The sequence below is a fragment of the Triplophysa rosa genome, linkage group LG1 (genome assembly GCF_024868665.1).
Source record: "Triplophysa rosa linkage group LG1, Trosa_1v2, whole genome shotgun sequence".
Classification (NCBI taxonomy): Eukaryota; Metazoa; Chordata; class Actinopteri; order Cypriniformes; family Nemacheilidae; genus Triplophysa; species Triplophysa rosa.
This window is the reverse complement of record NC_079890.1, coordinates 26,868,750-26,883,374: the sequence shown is the minus strand read 5'-3', so window position 1 is coordinate 26,883,374 and position 14,625 is coordinate 26,868,750. Positions and strand designations below refer to the sequence as shown.

Below are 14,625 nucleotides of genomic sequence, written 5' to 3'. Positions count from 1 at the left end.
TATCTGTTTCAAATATACACAAGTTAAAAAATAAAAACAAATAACTTTTACACACCGACTATATACGAAAATAGCATCATTAGTGTTAAGCCTTTATGATTATAAAAACATGGGTGTCGGTCTTGGAACTGTCAGGGTCGTTTGTTACTAGATCCAAATTAATGTGACTATATGGCTTTTCTTAAGTGTAAACTGTTAAGTCGTTTGTTCATATTAACACTGCCATTACACAAAATGAAGAGAGAGAGAGAGAGAGAGAGAGAGAGAGAGAGAGAGAGAGAGAGAGAGAGAGAGAGAGAGAATGATTCGGCCCCTTTCAAAGAAGGGCGGAGGCATTACATACACTGATTTCTTCAAAAGTATCTTTAACAGGCATCTGCAGTTGTTCAAGACGAGGTATGTACAATATTTTAGATAAATGTAGACTTTTTTTATTTTAAGGTGTATCATAAATGTCAAAGAGAATATTATTTGTTTTAATGTTAAGTGAAGTAGATGCTGTGGGATTAGGCTCTGCATTAAATAAAAGATTAGGCCTTTTGTTTCTATTTGACTGTTACCACACGTTGGTTAAATTGCTTATAGTTTATAAAATGTTTCAACAAGCCTTTATCATCTTTTTATGTGTGTGTGTGAAAGGTCAATTTATCAATTTGTTCTCAGGTTTCTCAACACAGCACAATGAGCAGTCGAAAGGATGATATTATTCAACTATGTTGTGAGATTTCAGCAAATAAAAAGATAAAAGCAGCAGTTAAGAACTCTGGGAAAGGAGCTGCAGCGGCCGGTGGTGGTGCTTTTGTTGGGGGACTGGTTGGAGGACCAGCTGGTATAGCTGTTGGTAAGTTTATGATTCTGCATTCTTGCAATCTTCGAACTTTCAACCAGTTTCATTCCACAGGGTGGAGTTTTAATATCATCTGTCATTGCTTAGTTATTTGACTATTCCGTGTTAACAAAATAACAATACTTTGTTAGTTAAACATGTTCTATGTTTATATTTCTATATTAATCTGTTTTAGGTGGTGCTTTGGGAGGTGCTCTGGGAAGTTGGATGACAAGTGGCCTATTTAAACCTCTTCCAGAGATTATCATGTCACTGCCTTCTATACAGCAGGAGAAACTCTACTCTGATGTGATGGCAGCGTTGGGGACAGTGGACTGGATTGATGTTGCGAGCCTCACTGCTCTGGTTATAGGGAATGCCACTCTTCAAGAGAGAGTGCTTGGTGCTATAGTCACTTATGCCACAAAAGAGCTTAAGGCTGAAGTGCAGTATGGGGTTTGAACACAAGAGGGAGTTAGCAACTCATTTACTGTCGACTTGTATGTTTTGAGCTGCTTTGCCGCTAGAGTTTTTTTCTATTGGGGCGCATCTTACATTTACATTTATTCATTTAACAGACGCTTTTAGCCGAAATCCCTTACAAACGAGAGAGCATTTAACGTTTTGTCCAACAATAGGTGTAGTCTTTTAAGCTATTTTCTCTACTTATGTTTTCTTATTTTCAATTATCAATAACTGGTTAAATATCTGGCTTAACTACGGGTTGGGGGCGGGGTTGAATTCATGCTTTTTTTATTAGGCATCGCATTTAAGATGTTAACCATTTGACGGTCGAGCTTGAAAGTTCAACCTCCGTTTTAAATGTTCATTTAGAAATATGTGTGTGTGTTGTTGGAAAATGTATAAAACACAATAAAGCATTAAAATGTGCCTCTCAATAAGCTGGGTGTTGCTCAAGACGAAAGTTTTATAGACGGTTAAATAACTATGCAAAGTATTTTACCCATTTCCTCGTAACATGGTGTTTCCATTTATTGACAGAGGATGATCCCAATCTCAGAAAGTTTGCAAGGTGCTAAAACATTTGCGAATTATAGTGTACTGTGTAGTGTACAATGCGAACAACATGAACTAAACTGGTGTTAAATTGATGCGGGCGGGCTTACATTGTCCCAACCTTCAGCCCCGTAAACACAAACGTTGACAAACAGGTGTCATCAGCTGGACAGATGCGGAAGTGAAGTCAGTTCAACAAAATGCTGAAAATGAAAGTGAAGCCAATTATAGTAACTTGGCATCACGGCGTCTGCACAATAAGCTAAGGTATGTTCTTTAAAAAGTTTTGGAAAACATTATGGCAATGCTGAAGTTTATTATATCAACCCGCAAGTGTCAAATATTCTACAATATAATATAGGCCTAGCCTTTATTTAACAGTAGATACAGGTCTAAGTAGAGTGATTGTATAAGTAAGGACTGTGTTACACGTCGTCAATGTATACGCAAATAATGAAATCTACATTACAAAAGCTACATTTGTCTTTTAGAGCCGAACGCAAATAAGCGATTCACTTTAAAGTTGTAGGCCTATTTTGTTTTGTGGCAACCCATTTGCTTTTTCATCTTATATACACCGTAAAAAAATATTTATTATGTGTATGAACAGGTTTCCTTGTCACAATGAACAGCTACATGGAGGATGTTGTGAAGCTTTGCTGTGAAATCTCAGCGGAGAAAAAGATAAAAGCAGCATGTAAGAGCTGTGCGAAAGGAGCCGCAGCAGCGGGTGGTGGTGCTTTTGTAGGGGGGCTTCTTGGAGGCCCAGTCGGAATAGCTGTTGGTAGGTTTTCTACATGCTATGCATGTAGCCTATATAATACCGTAACAGTAAATATATTATAATCATTAATAGTTATTCGATAACTATATGACACCGTAGGATCAAACAACCATGCTCTATTTGGTTTGTTATCTGAAACCAACATGTTGAATAGGGTTAGGGTTATAATAATGCTTGTATTGTCTAGGTTTAAATGAGCTCAGCTTTACAAACGAATGTGTTCCGTCCTTGGCCTTTTATGTTTGTGTATGTCAATTATTATGTATTATCTTTTAGGTAGTGCTCTGGGAGGTGCCCTGGGGGCATGGATGACAAGTGGTCAGTTCAAACCTCTTCCTGAGATCCTCATGGAGCTTGCTCCTGCACAGAAGGAGAAACTCTACTCTGACGTGATGGCAGTATTGGGCACACTGAAATGGACCAACCCTGCTCAGCTAATTAGTCAAGTTATGGGAAATGGCGTTCTGAAAGATCAAGTGTTTGCTGCTATAGTATCTTACGCCACAAAAGAGCTCAAAGCTGATGTGAAGTATGATTGACCACTAGATGGTGAATGTCACCAGTGTATTCTATCCAAGTAGTAGTTTTTAAATGAGCATACTTCTTACAAACAATCATTTACTCATATTGCTGTGGTTTTATTATTCACTAAAATGTAATTAATTATAAATTCAGTGTATGAGCTGTGTTTTGATATTATTTAGCGTTCAGATGTGTCTGGAGTCTGATTATCTGTTGGTTAATAATGAATAGGCTATGTCAAAATGCTACATCATTTGGTAGGGGTGATGGTTGAAACAATGAGATTGGTGTGACAATAGTTCAAGACCTCAGGGAATAACTAGAATACGTTTACAAGCGAACTGTTTACACTCTTTACAATGTTTTTAACAATTATATTTCAATATTAAATTATATTGAATTACTATTCAATATGCCTGCAGTGGGCCAATGTCAACTCGTGCTAATGTAACAATAAATAGAGTTTTCTCTTTGTCTTTTGTTGTTACATGCAGACAGCAGTGTAATCTAACTTAAACAGTAAACACGTTGTTAATTTTAAATGCTCCATGTCAACACAAAACATTAACAGGCAAAATGTTACAAGATCAACAGATTAAAATTTCTCAAGTTGATAAAACGTAAAACACATAATATAGGCTACAAATGGACACCTGCGCCCTAATCTACCGCTAACGTTATATGATCACTTCTAAAAACTACACTTTTTAAACTTTTTTTAAAAGATCAGTTTTTATTAATCGTATGACGTTACCCTTCATTATTGTACTTATATGCGCTGTAGTCTTTATAGTTTAAGATAGGCTATATAAAGAAAATAAATAATAACGAAATCAATTCCGTCCATAACTTAAAGCTGTAATCGGTTGTTTTTTAGCCTAATGCTAATGTTCAAAGCGGTGGTTGCAAAGTTTCATTCTATATTAAAGCACTAAACGCGGTTCATCCATTCAGAAGTGCGTATCACAACTGCAAGTTTTGAAAGTTTTGCTTGCTCTTTGTGTGACCTGTCATGTGTCATAAAAGAGTAGGAGAAAAGTGCGGAAGTGATGTCACTGCAGATCCCTAGCCTACTCTTCACTCTGACAGTGAAACTGAAAGAACAGTAGGCCTAACAGAAGAAACAAAATAAATTGAGGTAAGTTTTTTGTTATGTTGCCGTTTATTTGATCAGTTAAAGTATCAAATAGTAAGACAGTAATGACGATTAACAAACTGCATTGTATGTTTTCGTTTTATATGGGTGAGAGAATCAGCTGTATTTCTGTTGTGTTTTCTTTTTATGTTTTGCATTCATCCGAATTATTTGCATTACTGCTTTTTACAGATTGTTTCACAACATGGCTATGAACTGTCGAATAGATGATGTAATGGGACTTTGCTGTAAGATATCAGAAAACAGGAAAATAAAAGCAACAGTACATAACTCCGCGAAAGGAGGTGTAACAGCTGGAGGAGGGGCTTTTATAGGGGGACTTCTTGGAGGGCCACCCGGTATTTTCCTTGGTATGTTGAACTTTGGCGTACGTATTTCACGATAATGCAACAGCGTGTTATTTATACACAATTCATGAGACCGGGTAGGATGTTCATGATTTAATTTCTTGCAATCCAGATTTTTTATATTATGCACTACACGTTCTAACCACACAGTGGAGCTATAAAATCGCATTTAGTGCTAGTAACAACAGTACAGGTTAGGGTTTAGGGTTTAACCCTAACAGTACTGGTAAAGTAATCAGTATAACTTTTACTTTAGATGCTCTATAAATATTCGTATATTTTGATACAAACTATGTCTAAGTGTACTGCACCTGACATTTTCAGGTGATATCATGGGACAAAATTTGGAAATGCAATACATTAAGAAGAGCATAGGCCTATATTTTCCCTAAAAGTATATTACTGATAAAACTGATAATCAGAAAGTCACTAGCAGACTCTGAATACTGACAAAAATACAGGAACGAAATGCATTGTATGACGTTAACACCCTACAACAAGATGAATTATTTTAATAAACTTAAAGACCAAAAAAGTATAAATAATCTGCCTCTATCTGTGTTTATGTGGCTGTGTGCAAGACATGGGTTGTCAATTTGCTGAGTAAAATTGAGAAACATTTTCCATGTATTTTAGCACAGTAATTCTGTGGGTCCATTTAGAAGTTGTATACACACACGAGAAATATTGGACATTAAAAGGCAAAACCACACCTTCTAGAAGGACCTATATATACATCATAAATGAGCAGATGTCTACTCTAATGACTAGTAGTTGCCAAGTTACTTATAATTAGTTAAATGTCTTAAGTGTTTTTCTGTACATTCTGCTGAATGTACTAATGTAAATGAATGTGAAGAAAAAAAGCTGTCACTAAAAGGTTTTGATTTGAATCATCTTAAATTTATTGTCCCGCACTATGTCCCAATTATTCTCTTATTATCATATTTAGGTGCGACTATAGGAGGTGCACTGGGATGGTGGATGACCAGTGGTAAATTCCAACCTCTTCATCAGATCATAATTGAGCTTCCTCCTCAACAGAAGAAGAAACTCTATGATGATGTCATGGCAGTATTAGGCAAACTGGACTGGATTGATCTTGCTCAACTACTTCTTCTTGTAATGGGGAATTCCTCGCTGCAAATGCGTGTAGTCAGTACCATACTCACTTTTGCCACAAAAGAGCTCGGAGCCAAAGTACAGTATGAAGATTAGGATATTGGAGAGTAAATGTTAGTTTTACTGTTTATTTCAGAGACATAGTTAAATAATCAGGCTGCATTTTATAGAAACACGTACAATGAAAAGTACATTTATTGTTCAAGAGTAATGGAGAAATAATCTTCCACAGTCCAAAACTTGTGTAAATTCATCTAAATTTATGCATTCGTTTTAGCATACTTAACTTTTGTTGCAAGTATTTGTTAAGTCCAAATAATAAATAATACATTGATATATTTTGAGTCATGAATATTAAGACGTTTTTAGAGCTACCCCATTTAGTGTGCATTATAATAAAATAGTCTAAATATTTTAATTAAATGAAATGTATGATAAAATGTTTTTGCATTTAAATATATTTCTGTAACCAAATAGATCTGGTCATCTAAAAATCTCCATTGACCTAGTTAATTTCAAAGACAGACCTCTATTTATTTTTAAATAAAATCTAATTTAATTTTCCAGAAAGTTGTCAAACTAATTTTTTCCATTTGCATTGCATATTTGAAGATATGTCTCAGAAGACAGACATTTTTTACATTATGTATCTGATTATCAGTTATGGCCAACAGTGATGTGCAATAGAGTAAGGCCAAAATTTTAGCTCCTGTTGACTATAGGCCAAAATGAGCCGTTTTTTTTAACAATCTCAGTTGCTTAATGCTCTCAGACCTTGTCCGACTAAACACATTCAAAAGGTGTTATTATACCAAAGGGCAGTGAACATTTCCTGCTTCACAACATTCTCCTGTGACGCAAAAAAGGAGGACTGTAAACAACGCATCATACAAATCTCACAAATATGTCGTACTTGGTTTTGTAATGTATTTAAAATATACTTGTTTAGATTTATGTATTTAAAAAATCGAATGGGTAATTAAAAGTATGTAATTAAATATTTTTCTTACCCACAACAAGATTTCCTTGAAGTTATGAGGCAATTCTGTTCTGTGGTAAGGTGCAGTTCATATGGCTTGGTAGAAAGCAGACCCACAATTTCTTTGAAAAGTGAGAGAACATAAGCTATGCAGAACTAAAACAGAGGAAACATATTTAAATGGTGCAAAAAAATACAAGTGCATGTACTGTATTCTATAACAAACCATGTAACTAGAAGTAAAATTTTATACAATTCAGCAATGACTGATGGTTTTCTATCAGCATTTTTTAATGCACTTTTAGTGAAAGTGAGGTTGTCATGGCGGTTGAATAATATATATTTTTCAAAGAAAATGGCAGCTATTTCCTCATGTTAAGTTGCATAAGCATTACCGTTCATCTAGGCAACTCCACATTCATGCTGGCATTCAATGTTAAGACCATTTATACATTTATATAAAAAATTAATTTAAAATTTAAAACTTAACAAAATGGCCAGTAAAATGTATTTATTGTTAAATAGTTTAGAGGTAGTGTTTCATACCGCAGGTGATGTAATTAAATTTGGTACAAACAGGTTACAAATGCTATTATGAAATGTAAGCACAATTACATAATACATGATTTGAACTCGTCACTACACTACAAGAGATTATTTTATATTTCAAATTAAAGTGCGGTAGCAAACAGGATGCTGGTTTCTAATATAAATATAAGAATAACAATACGCTGGTTTAGTGAAAATGCGTTATGTATCCATTAATGTTTTTTGTAAAACCTGAGTTGGATTAACAACAAAAATGTTCAGTTTTGTGATTGTGTTGAATTTCTTTACATTGAAATTCAGTAAAGTTCCCATCCTAAGGGGTGTGGCCAGTTTAATTCTGCTTCAGATCAGCAACTGAACTAAGGCCCATTCTGATTTATTAATTTTGCCCCGTCAACACCAGGGTATTGACAATTTAGGCCCGGTTTCACAGACAGGGTTTAGCTTAAGCCAGGACTAACCCTTAGTTAAATCAGGAGTTACTTTTATAAAAATGCCCTAGTAAAAAATTACTGGTGTGCATCTTGATACAAAACAATGGCACTGACATATTTTAAGATGTTTTAGGGTGAGGTATTTTCAGTTAAGACAGCTCAAACATTCATTTTAGTGTGGGACTAGCCTTAATCCTTGTCTGTGAAACCGGGCAATAGTTTGATAAACAGAGAGAAACCCAGGAAACACTCTCTGCACATTTCTGAATTATTGTTGCATTCAATTTGATTTTACTGAAATTAAGGCAGCAACATTATAATTAATTGTTAAGTGTGTGTGTTTAGTGACAAGGTGTATGTAATAAAAACTAAAATATTTATTAAAATTATTTTTATTGTCTTGATTGTAAAGTGCATATTTACATTTATGTACATGTTAACATTGCAAGATAAATAAAAAAATACAAATGTGTTGTCAAACAACAAAAAAGTGTAATACAAACACATATTTACAAAACAAAACATAATAGCAAAATACATGTAGACTAGTGCAAAATATATCATAACTGTAATCTTCCTATTGCACCTGCTGTTTGGGCTGGTGCCACACATGATTGGTAGTATAGTTCAAAGTAACAGTATTTGTTCTCTTTCTTTCTCATGTCTGATAGTTTCACAGTGCCCTAAGAGGAGGCGTCCTGTGCTCTGGTTTTAGATAGCAGTATTTAGAATGATTTTCCTGCTGAACCCCACTAAACCACTTGCTGGGGACTTGATACCCCCTGTCCTCCTCCTCTTCACTGGAACTCTCATATTCGGGTTGGGTCGGTGAGTCCTCCACTGAACTCTTCTTCCAGTTCTTTCCCTTGACTCTTCTCTGTTTCTTGTATCTTATCTCTCTGTGATCTTGTGCTTGCAGGTGGACCACACAATGCCGGCAGACTCTCACCGGACTCGACGAGATGTTAAGTAGCAAGGCCCGGTCCTTCGAGCAAGCTCCACACACTATATAGCCACACATCCGGCAGTGGTGCCTCCTGTTAGCAACGGTAAAGCGATCTGAGCAGCGCATGCAAATGGCTGAGGCCGTGTCAGGGATCCAGGTAGCAGCAAAACTCCTGGCAGTGCTATCAGTAGGACGGCCTTTGTGTTGTAGTAGCAGGGCTTTGTACTGCTCAATGTGCTCCATCCACGCTTGCTTCTCGTCAGGCGAGGCCGCCGCCACGTAGAAGGATTTGCGCGGTGTGCGGATGAGAAACTGGTTGGCCATGGTGGTTTCGTCTTGCATATCTTCCACCTCGACCTCATCCAAAGGAATTGTTTGCTTTTTATTGTTCCAGCGGCCAGGCACCATGATACTGCCGTAGACCAGGATGTCATTGAAGAGGAAGAACACTTTGGGTTTGGGTCCACGTCTGCAAAGCTTTAACAAGCGACCCTCTCCCACTAGGACACGTTCTGGGCGAAGAAGTGATTTTCCAGTGTGGCCAAAAGTGTTCTCCACTGCCTGGATGCGCTCACGGTTCTTATTAAAAAATGTCAGCTGTTCTGCCATTGCTGAAAATTTTCTGTGAATTGTAAGAACATGTTTATTTCAATGGATGTGTCTAAAAAGTGTGTTTTCCAATGAAAAGGCAAAAAATGAGAATTGTCGTAAATCTTTAAATGGTTTAATCACTTCAAACACCTTAATAAATAAAAATAATTTTTATAGGAACACAAATAAATCACTTCACATTTTAATTCAAGAAGGAATAACACAAACCTGAATGTGGACAAATTTGACAAGTTCCTGAATTGGAACAATTTTCGTTGTTAAAGTTTCTTTGTCCTTAAAGCTAGAAAAGAATTATTTGATTCCTCCTGTTTCTCTGACTGTTTGGCTGAGTAGTGTTGCAAGTCACTAGCCAAATCTGCCTTTATACCACTCTCATAAACTAGTCTTTCCTGTTTGAAGCGGGGAAATTCTAGCACTATGTAGAAGTGCCAGAGCTCTGAGAAAATACGCAATTGTTTAAGAAGTGTTATCTTCCTTGTATGTGTCTAGGTCTAGAATGTATGAAAACAATCAATTATTTACACTTAATTTCATCAGTTCATTATAGTGGCATTTGGTATACTGTATATGGTCACATAAACAATATATGCTATAATAAAGGTCTATGTGCATAAAATGTTTTTCAAAGCATACTGAGAACACCAGCTGTTGTAGTTACATCTGCCCTCTTATCTTGTAGGTTGTCTGAACTTCTGACAGCAGGTTGGATCTATCTCGCATCGTGTCCTTATACCATTAGTTGCCCCTTTGTTTTTTCCAAATTGTTCCATTTTAAAATGTTAAATCTTTACGATATAAAGTTTTACTAAATTGTAGGAAAAGAGTCATGCCTATCTTCCTCATAACTTTATTAAGCGAGAAATGATACACCCATGGGGTGTTTACATACGGAGTAAAAAAATTACCTTGAGCGGGGAAAATTCCTTTAAAAAAACACCGAAAAATAAACAGCATTGGATACCTGCCAACAGCCTGACACATTTCCTTATTCCCATCATTCTGTAGTCCACAAACAAAATCTGTAGCACAAATTCTGGAAGAGTATTTTTAGAACCATGTATGAAATATGAAACAACTAAAAGTGTACTTTCTAAAATTCCTTTAAAATACACAGTACTGGAGTTTGTATTTATTGCATTTAAAATGATCAATGTAGAGACACTTCTATAGCAATTATTACTATTCCTAAAGATGACATGTAAACAAATGACATGTATGAACATAAACGTACAGTTAACCTGCAGAATGCATCTGTCGACAGCAGACAGTAAAGAAGAAATCTATAAATAGATTTACAATGCAACAGCAGAACTTTGACCTTTAAACTCACGGAAACAGACAGAAACTGATTTATATCACTGAAAGTAAAACAGTGGCATAGCCAGTCTAACAAGTTCACTCACAAACAACTTCAAGGCAAACAACCGGCTTGTATTGTTTAACATGCAAGGTCTAATATATAACATACAGCATTGGTTGAAATTGTATGTATTAGCATTAAAACCTGTTGTTTTATCTAGGAAAATGTGGTTTAGGGGGAAATACACACTCTTGATGCAACAATGTTTAAACGGTTACTTCAGAGGAGGCGGCACTGAATGTAAAGGACCTCTTTTCTTTGAAAAGCATATCACACCAGAATCATGAACAGACTTTATTCGCAAGAATGATGACATCTCATTTCAGCATCTAACAATCAGTCTATTTAATTCATCCGTTTATTTACTCACAGAACTTCCATTAACACCATTGCTGAACTTTAATCGCAACACTAAATATGAAGAATCTTTATAATTGGCTACTGTTTTGACAAACTGTTATGTATTTAATGGTAAAACCTGTTTTGCCCCTTTTTAGGAAGAGGAGGATTACCAGAAGAGGCGCGGAATACCAAAAGAGGAGTTCACAACAAAAACAAGTCAACTAAGAATCATGCCGACTTTCACAGAGGAAAAAGCAAAGTTCCTTGTTTTGTAGAAAGGCGTATGTGGATGAAAATCATGTGTAATGGATGATACATTATTTCGCCTTCACATAGTGTCAACTGTGGGTCTAATTTGTCAGAAAATACAGCACCAGATTGTACTTCATACTGAATTTATATAAAGTTGACCTACTAAAAAAAAATCTCATCGTATGTCATATACTTTTTGCTGTGTAAACATGCACATTGGATTTACTGTCATGTAATCTGCCATTAGTAGGGGTAAATAGTTTGAAGCAGTTCTTGGAGTAGTTCACCTTCAAAATTCAAATTCTGTCATCATTTACTCACCCTCTTGTCATTTCAAACCTGTATGACTTTCTTTCATCTGCAGAACACAAAAGAAGATATTATGAAGAACGTTGTTAACAGCCCCCCATCAACTTGCATTGGTTACAATAGAAGTGAATGGGGGGGGTCATGCTGTTCTGTTACCAACATTTTTCAAAATATCTTATTTTGTGTTCCGCAGAAGAACGAAAGTCAACAGGCTTGAAATGACAAGAGGGCATGTATATGTTGATAGAATTTTCGTTTTGAAGGTGAACAACTCCTTTAAAGATACGAGATGGTATTTGGTTTTCAGTGCTGACCCCGTCACTTTCTGTGTATGGTCTTTATGTGTACGGGAAACATGGTATTTACAAAAACAAAATAATTATGCAGAATCATTTGCTTATAACAACATTACATGACAGCATACCGGACCAGAGATTTACACCAAAAAACTGTGTAAGAAAATAAACAACAGAGGTCTACTCATTCATTCATTTACTGTATAACTGAGAAGTCAAACATATTCGTTCTTTTATAACTAAGAGGTGTACAGTCATTTGATACACATCACAAGTAAAAAGTATTATGGTCCAGTGGACATCTCCAAATGAAACATTTTTCTGAACGTCTATATAAAAAATGCAGATTCATATCCAAATAAATAAAAGATTTTCAAAGCATCAAATGAGAAAACAAGCACCCCAGTTTCAGGTAAAAGCTTTGTACAAAGAAAATCTTCTAAAGTGTCCATTAAGAAGAAATTTCTTATCTTCATAGCTTCTAGGATCAGCCCACAGTTACAGGGTAACGTGGCAACAGTTTACCATTACAAGTCAATAGTTCCTTTAACTTTAAATTTCTTTGCTGACCGTTCACTGGAGCGCAGTTCAAACTTGCTGCCATAGATGTGCGTTACGAAATCACCTATTTCCACACTGAACACACTATTCCTTTTAGGGATGACTAGAGAGAGAAAAAATAAGTCAGTATCCAGAAGTATATAAGATTGCAGATTTTTTTTACAATAAGTAACTTATCCCTATGGAACAACTATCACGCAAAATAGAATTATTTACACATCATCTGTTGACAAGGCTTTATTTTTCATTTTCATTTGGTAGAATGCACGTAACTGTATTCTGGAGAAAGTTATTAAAAGTGTGGCCGTGACCAGAACATGACTTGAATGTGACCACGTAACAATGTGCAACATCTGATAAGACTGTGACATGTATAATGTTTATTATGAAATGTTTAACATGATAGAAGAATCCTTTATTTTACTACACAGCATAAACCACTGAGAAACTGTTTAGTGAAATGCTAATATTTTGCATTTCAAGTATTGTTGTTTGCTCACAGGCTTCGGCTCCCTCTAGTGGCGCACAGCTTGACTTGACCATAACTAATTCTGTGAGTCAAACTACTTTGCACAAAAGCTGAATTAATTTAATAAATGTTTGAATTTTTATAAATAATAAAAAAATGTATTTACTTCAAACGCAGTAGAATCTGGTTCTTAAATGTAGTATATGAATAACTTTACAAATATACCTTTCAGTTTGTCTTCTTTTGTGATGATTTTAAAGATGTGCTTCAGTTCTTGTACTAGAATGCCAGTAAGACCTACATATGAGGGACATTTTGATCTGACCACTGTAACAGACACACAAGAGATATCATGAGGCTATACTTTATACTCAAAACATCTAGCTGTACCGTACAATGTAACATGCCTTTGTGCACGGACATGTTTCATTTGCATTATGTCATGACTCATACCTGTTAAAACAGCACCATGGAAATCCGCTTTCAGGAGCTTCTGCTGGATCATCTGTGGGTTGCTGCATTCAGACAGAAACAAGACATGAATGTAGCATAGGCCAGGCAAAAAATAAAACTATATCCAAATCTGAAAAGACAGCGTCTTAATGATTTTACAAAGTGTATTTACCTTGCTGGTTTCAATCCATTGCATAGATCCACAATGTACTGTTTCCAAAGCTCATGCAGAGGTAAGAAGAGCTCATACCTACAAGCAGAACCAATGATCAGATGTTGAGAGTTGTGTTCAATTGTTTATACAACACTTAATTAACAATGATATATGACAATAAAAACATTAAAGAAATTCTATCAGGCTTAATTGTCGTAATTATGGGAATTGTCTTAATTTATGAAAACCACAATGGTAACAAAAATAAATGTTAGAGATTAATTATAACACCCACTTTTGATGTTCAGGTTTGAGCTGGAATATTTTCAGTCGTCGTCTCTCTTTAGCATTCAGTCCCTTGGCCTTTTTTTTCTTTGCCTTTTTCTTCGGTCTTGCATATTCGAGTACCACTGCCTTGCGCAGCATCATATCCTCGATTGCAGCAGAAGTCATCTTGGGAATGCTTTTCTTCAGGAAAGCTTTGGTGAAATCCTCTGCTGCCTTTCCATGATGAGACTGAAAAATGTCATTTAGTAAAACAAACATACAGCGATCAATAACGTTACACGAATGATCATTTAATGATATCATGCTGTATGCAAAGACACGTTTAAACCAAGAAATAGGATTAATGAAACATCATGAATCACCTGAACTCCCAAAATTTCACCTTGTACTAGAGGCAGTCGTGATTTGACAAGACCTATCCAATGCAAACAGTCAAAATAGCGAAAGAAGTTATCATTGTGCAAAGAGTTACATAAATCCGCGTAATGGACATATGGACAAACCCCCCGATTTGCACCATAAGTCAGGAACGATAAAATGGTACAAGAAATGTTATTAATTAAACTATATAATACTTACGCTCCATAGTTCAAAACACACAGACAAGACCCAGAATCCACTGCTGCTTTACACGTGCTTCAGTGCTGACTGGACTGTGTGATCACCGATTCATAGATCAGACCGGAGTAATCGAGCATAGCGTTATCACCAGACCCTTGTGAAGAACTGAATTTGAGCAAAAATGTGAAAACACAATACGAATTTACTTACTAGAGTCGTTTTTAAGAATTATGTTAGATCGCAGTAACGTTACTTAATTTAGACCCCATTTACCTTCGCATTTTTA

General features: G+C 35.8%; 5 protein-coding genes across 5 annotated transcripts; 3 read left to right on the top strand and 2 right to left on the bottom strand.

The window, feature by feature from the left end:
* Positions 1 to 325: 325 nt before the first annotated feature.
* LOC130556902 (protein C19orf12 homolog) lies at positions 326 to 1,717 on the top strand. The gene is made up of 3 exons (XM_057338253.1): positions 326 to 396; positions 664 to 841; positions 1,023 to 1,717. The coding sequence occupies exons 2-3, from the start codon at positions 682 to 684 to the stop codon at positions 1,286 to 1,288; spliced, it is 426 nt and encodes a 141-aa protein (XP_057194236.1). The 5' UTR covers positions 326 to 396; positions 664 to 681; the 3' UTR covers positions 1,289 to 1,717.
* Positions 1,718 to 2,467: 750 nt separating this feature from the next.
* On the top strand, positions 2,468 to 3,166 carry zgc:101715 (Protein C19orf12 homolog-like). Its single transcript, XM_057325817.1, has 2 exons — positions 2,468 to 2,627; positions 2,904 to 3,166. Exons 1-2 carry the CDS (start codon positions 2,468 to 2,470, stop codon positions 3,164 to 3,166), a joined length of 423 nt encoding a protein of 140 aa, XP_057181800.1.
* Positions 3,167 to 4,163: 997 nt separating this feature from the next.
* si:ch211-260e23.7 (protein C19orf12 homolog) lies at positions 4,164 to 8,021 on the top strand. Its single transcript, XM_057342343.1, has 3 exons — positions 4,164 to 4,287; positions 4,477 to 4,655; positions 5,605 to 8,021. The coding sequence occupies exons 2-3, from the start codon at positions 4,490 to 4,492 to the stop codon at positions 5,868 to 5,870; spliced, it is 432 nt and encodes a 143-aa protein (XP_057198326.1). The 5' UTR covers positions 4,164 to 4,287; positions 4,477 to 4,489; the 3' UTR covers positions 5,871 to 8,021.
* Positions 8,022 to 8,140: 119 nt separating this feature from the next.
* Positions 8,141 to 9,631, bottom strand: plekhf1 (pleckstrin homology domain containing, family F (with FYVE domain) member 1). The gene is made up of 2 exons (XM_057342321.1): positions 9,502 to 9,631; positions 8,141 to 9,304 (listed from the first exon to the last, which is right to left on the bottom strand). Exon 2 carries the CDS (start codon positions 9,289 to 9,291, stop codon positions 8,410 to 8,412), a length of 882 nt encoding a protein of 293 aa, XP_057198304.1. The 5' UTR covers positions 9,292 to 9,304; positions 9,502 to 9,631; the 3' UTR covers positions 8,141 to 8,409.
* Positions 9,632 to 10,485: 854 nt separating this feature from the next.
* Positions 10,486 to 14,477, bottom strand: pop4 (POP4 homolog, ribonuclease P/MRP subunit). Its single transcript, XM_057342333.1, has 7 exons — positions 14,358 to 14,477; positions 14,141 to 14,193; positions 13,786 to 14,006; positions 13,509 to 13,586; positions 13,337 to 13,398; positions 13,109 to 13,210; positions 10,486 to 12,517 (listed from the first exon to the last, which is right to left on the bottom strand). The coding sequence occupies exons 1-7, from the start codon at positions 14,362 to 14,364 to the stop codon at positions 12,381 to 12,383; spliced, it is 660 nt and encodes a 219-aa protein (XP_057198316.1). The 5' UTR covers positions 14,365 to 14,477; the 3' UTR covers positions 10,486 to 12,380.
* Positions 14,478 to 14,625: the final 148 nt, after the last annotated feature.

Coding starts and splice junctions, on each gene's coding strand:
- LOC130556902 (XM_057338253.1), top strand. CDS start 682: ATGAGCAGTCGAAAGGATGATATTATTCAACTATGTTGTGAGATTTCA. Junction 842..1,022: donor ACCAGCTGGTATAGCTGTTG/GTAAGTTTATGA, acceptor AATCTGTTTTAG/GTGGTGCTTTGGGAGGTGCT.
- zgc:101715 (XM_057325817.1), top strand. CDS start 2,468: ATGAACAGCTACATGGAGGATGTTGTGAAGCTTTGCTGTGAAATCTCA. Junction 2,628..2,903: donor CCCAGTCGGAATAGCTGTTG/GTAGGTTTTCTA, acceptor ATTATCTTTTAG/GTAGTGCTCTGGGAGGTGCC.
- si:ch211-260e23.7 (XM_057342343.1), top strand. CDS start 4,490: ATGGCTATGAACTGTCGAATAGATGATGTAATGGGACTTTGCTGTAAG. Junction 4,656..5,604: donor GCCACCCGGTATTTTCCTTG/GTATGTTGAACT, acceptor TATCATATTTAG/GTGCGACTATAGGAGGTGCA.
- plekhf1 (XM_057342321.1), bottom strand. CDS start 9,291: ATGGCAGAACAGCTGACATTTTTTAATAAGAACCGTGAGCGCATCCAG.
- pop4 (XM_057342333.1), bottom strand. Junction 14,007..14,140: donor GTGAAATTTTGGGAGTTCAG/GTGATTCATGAT, acceptor GACATTTTTCAG/TCTCATCATGGAAAGGCAGC. Junction 13,399..13,508: donor AATGGATTGAAACCAGCAAG/GTAAATACACTT, acceptor GTCTGAATGCAG/CAACCCACAGATGATCCAGC.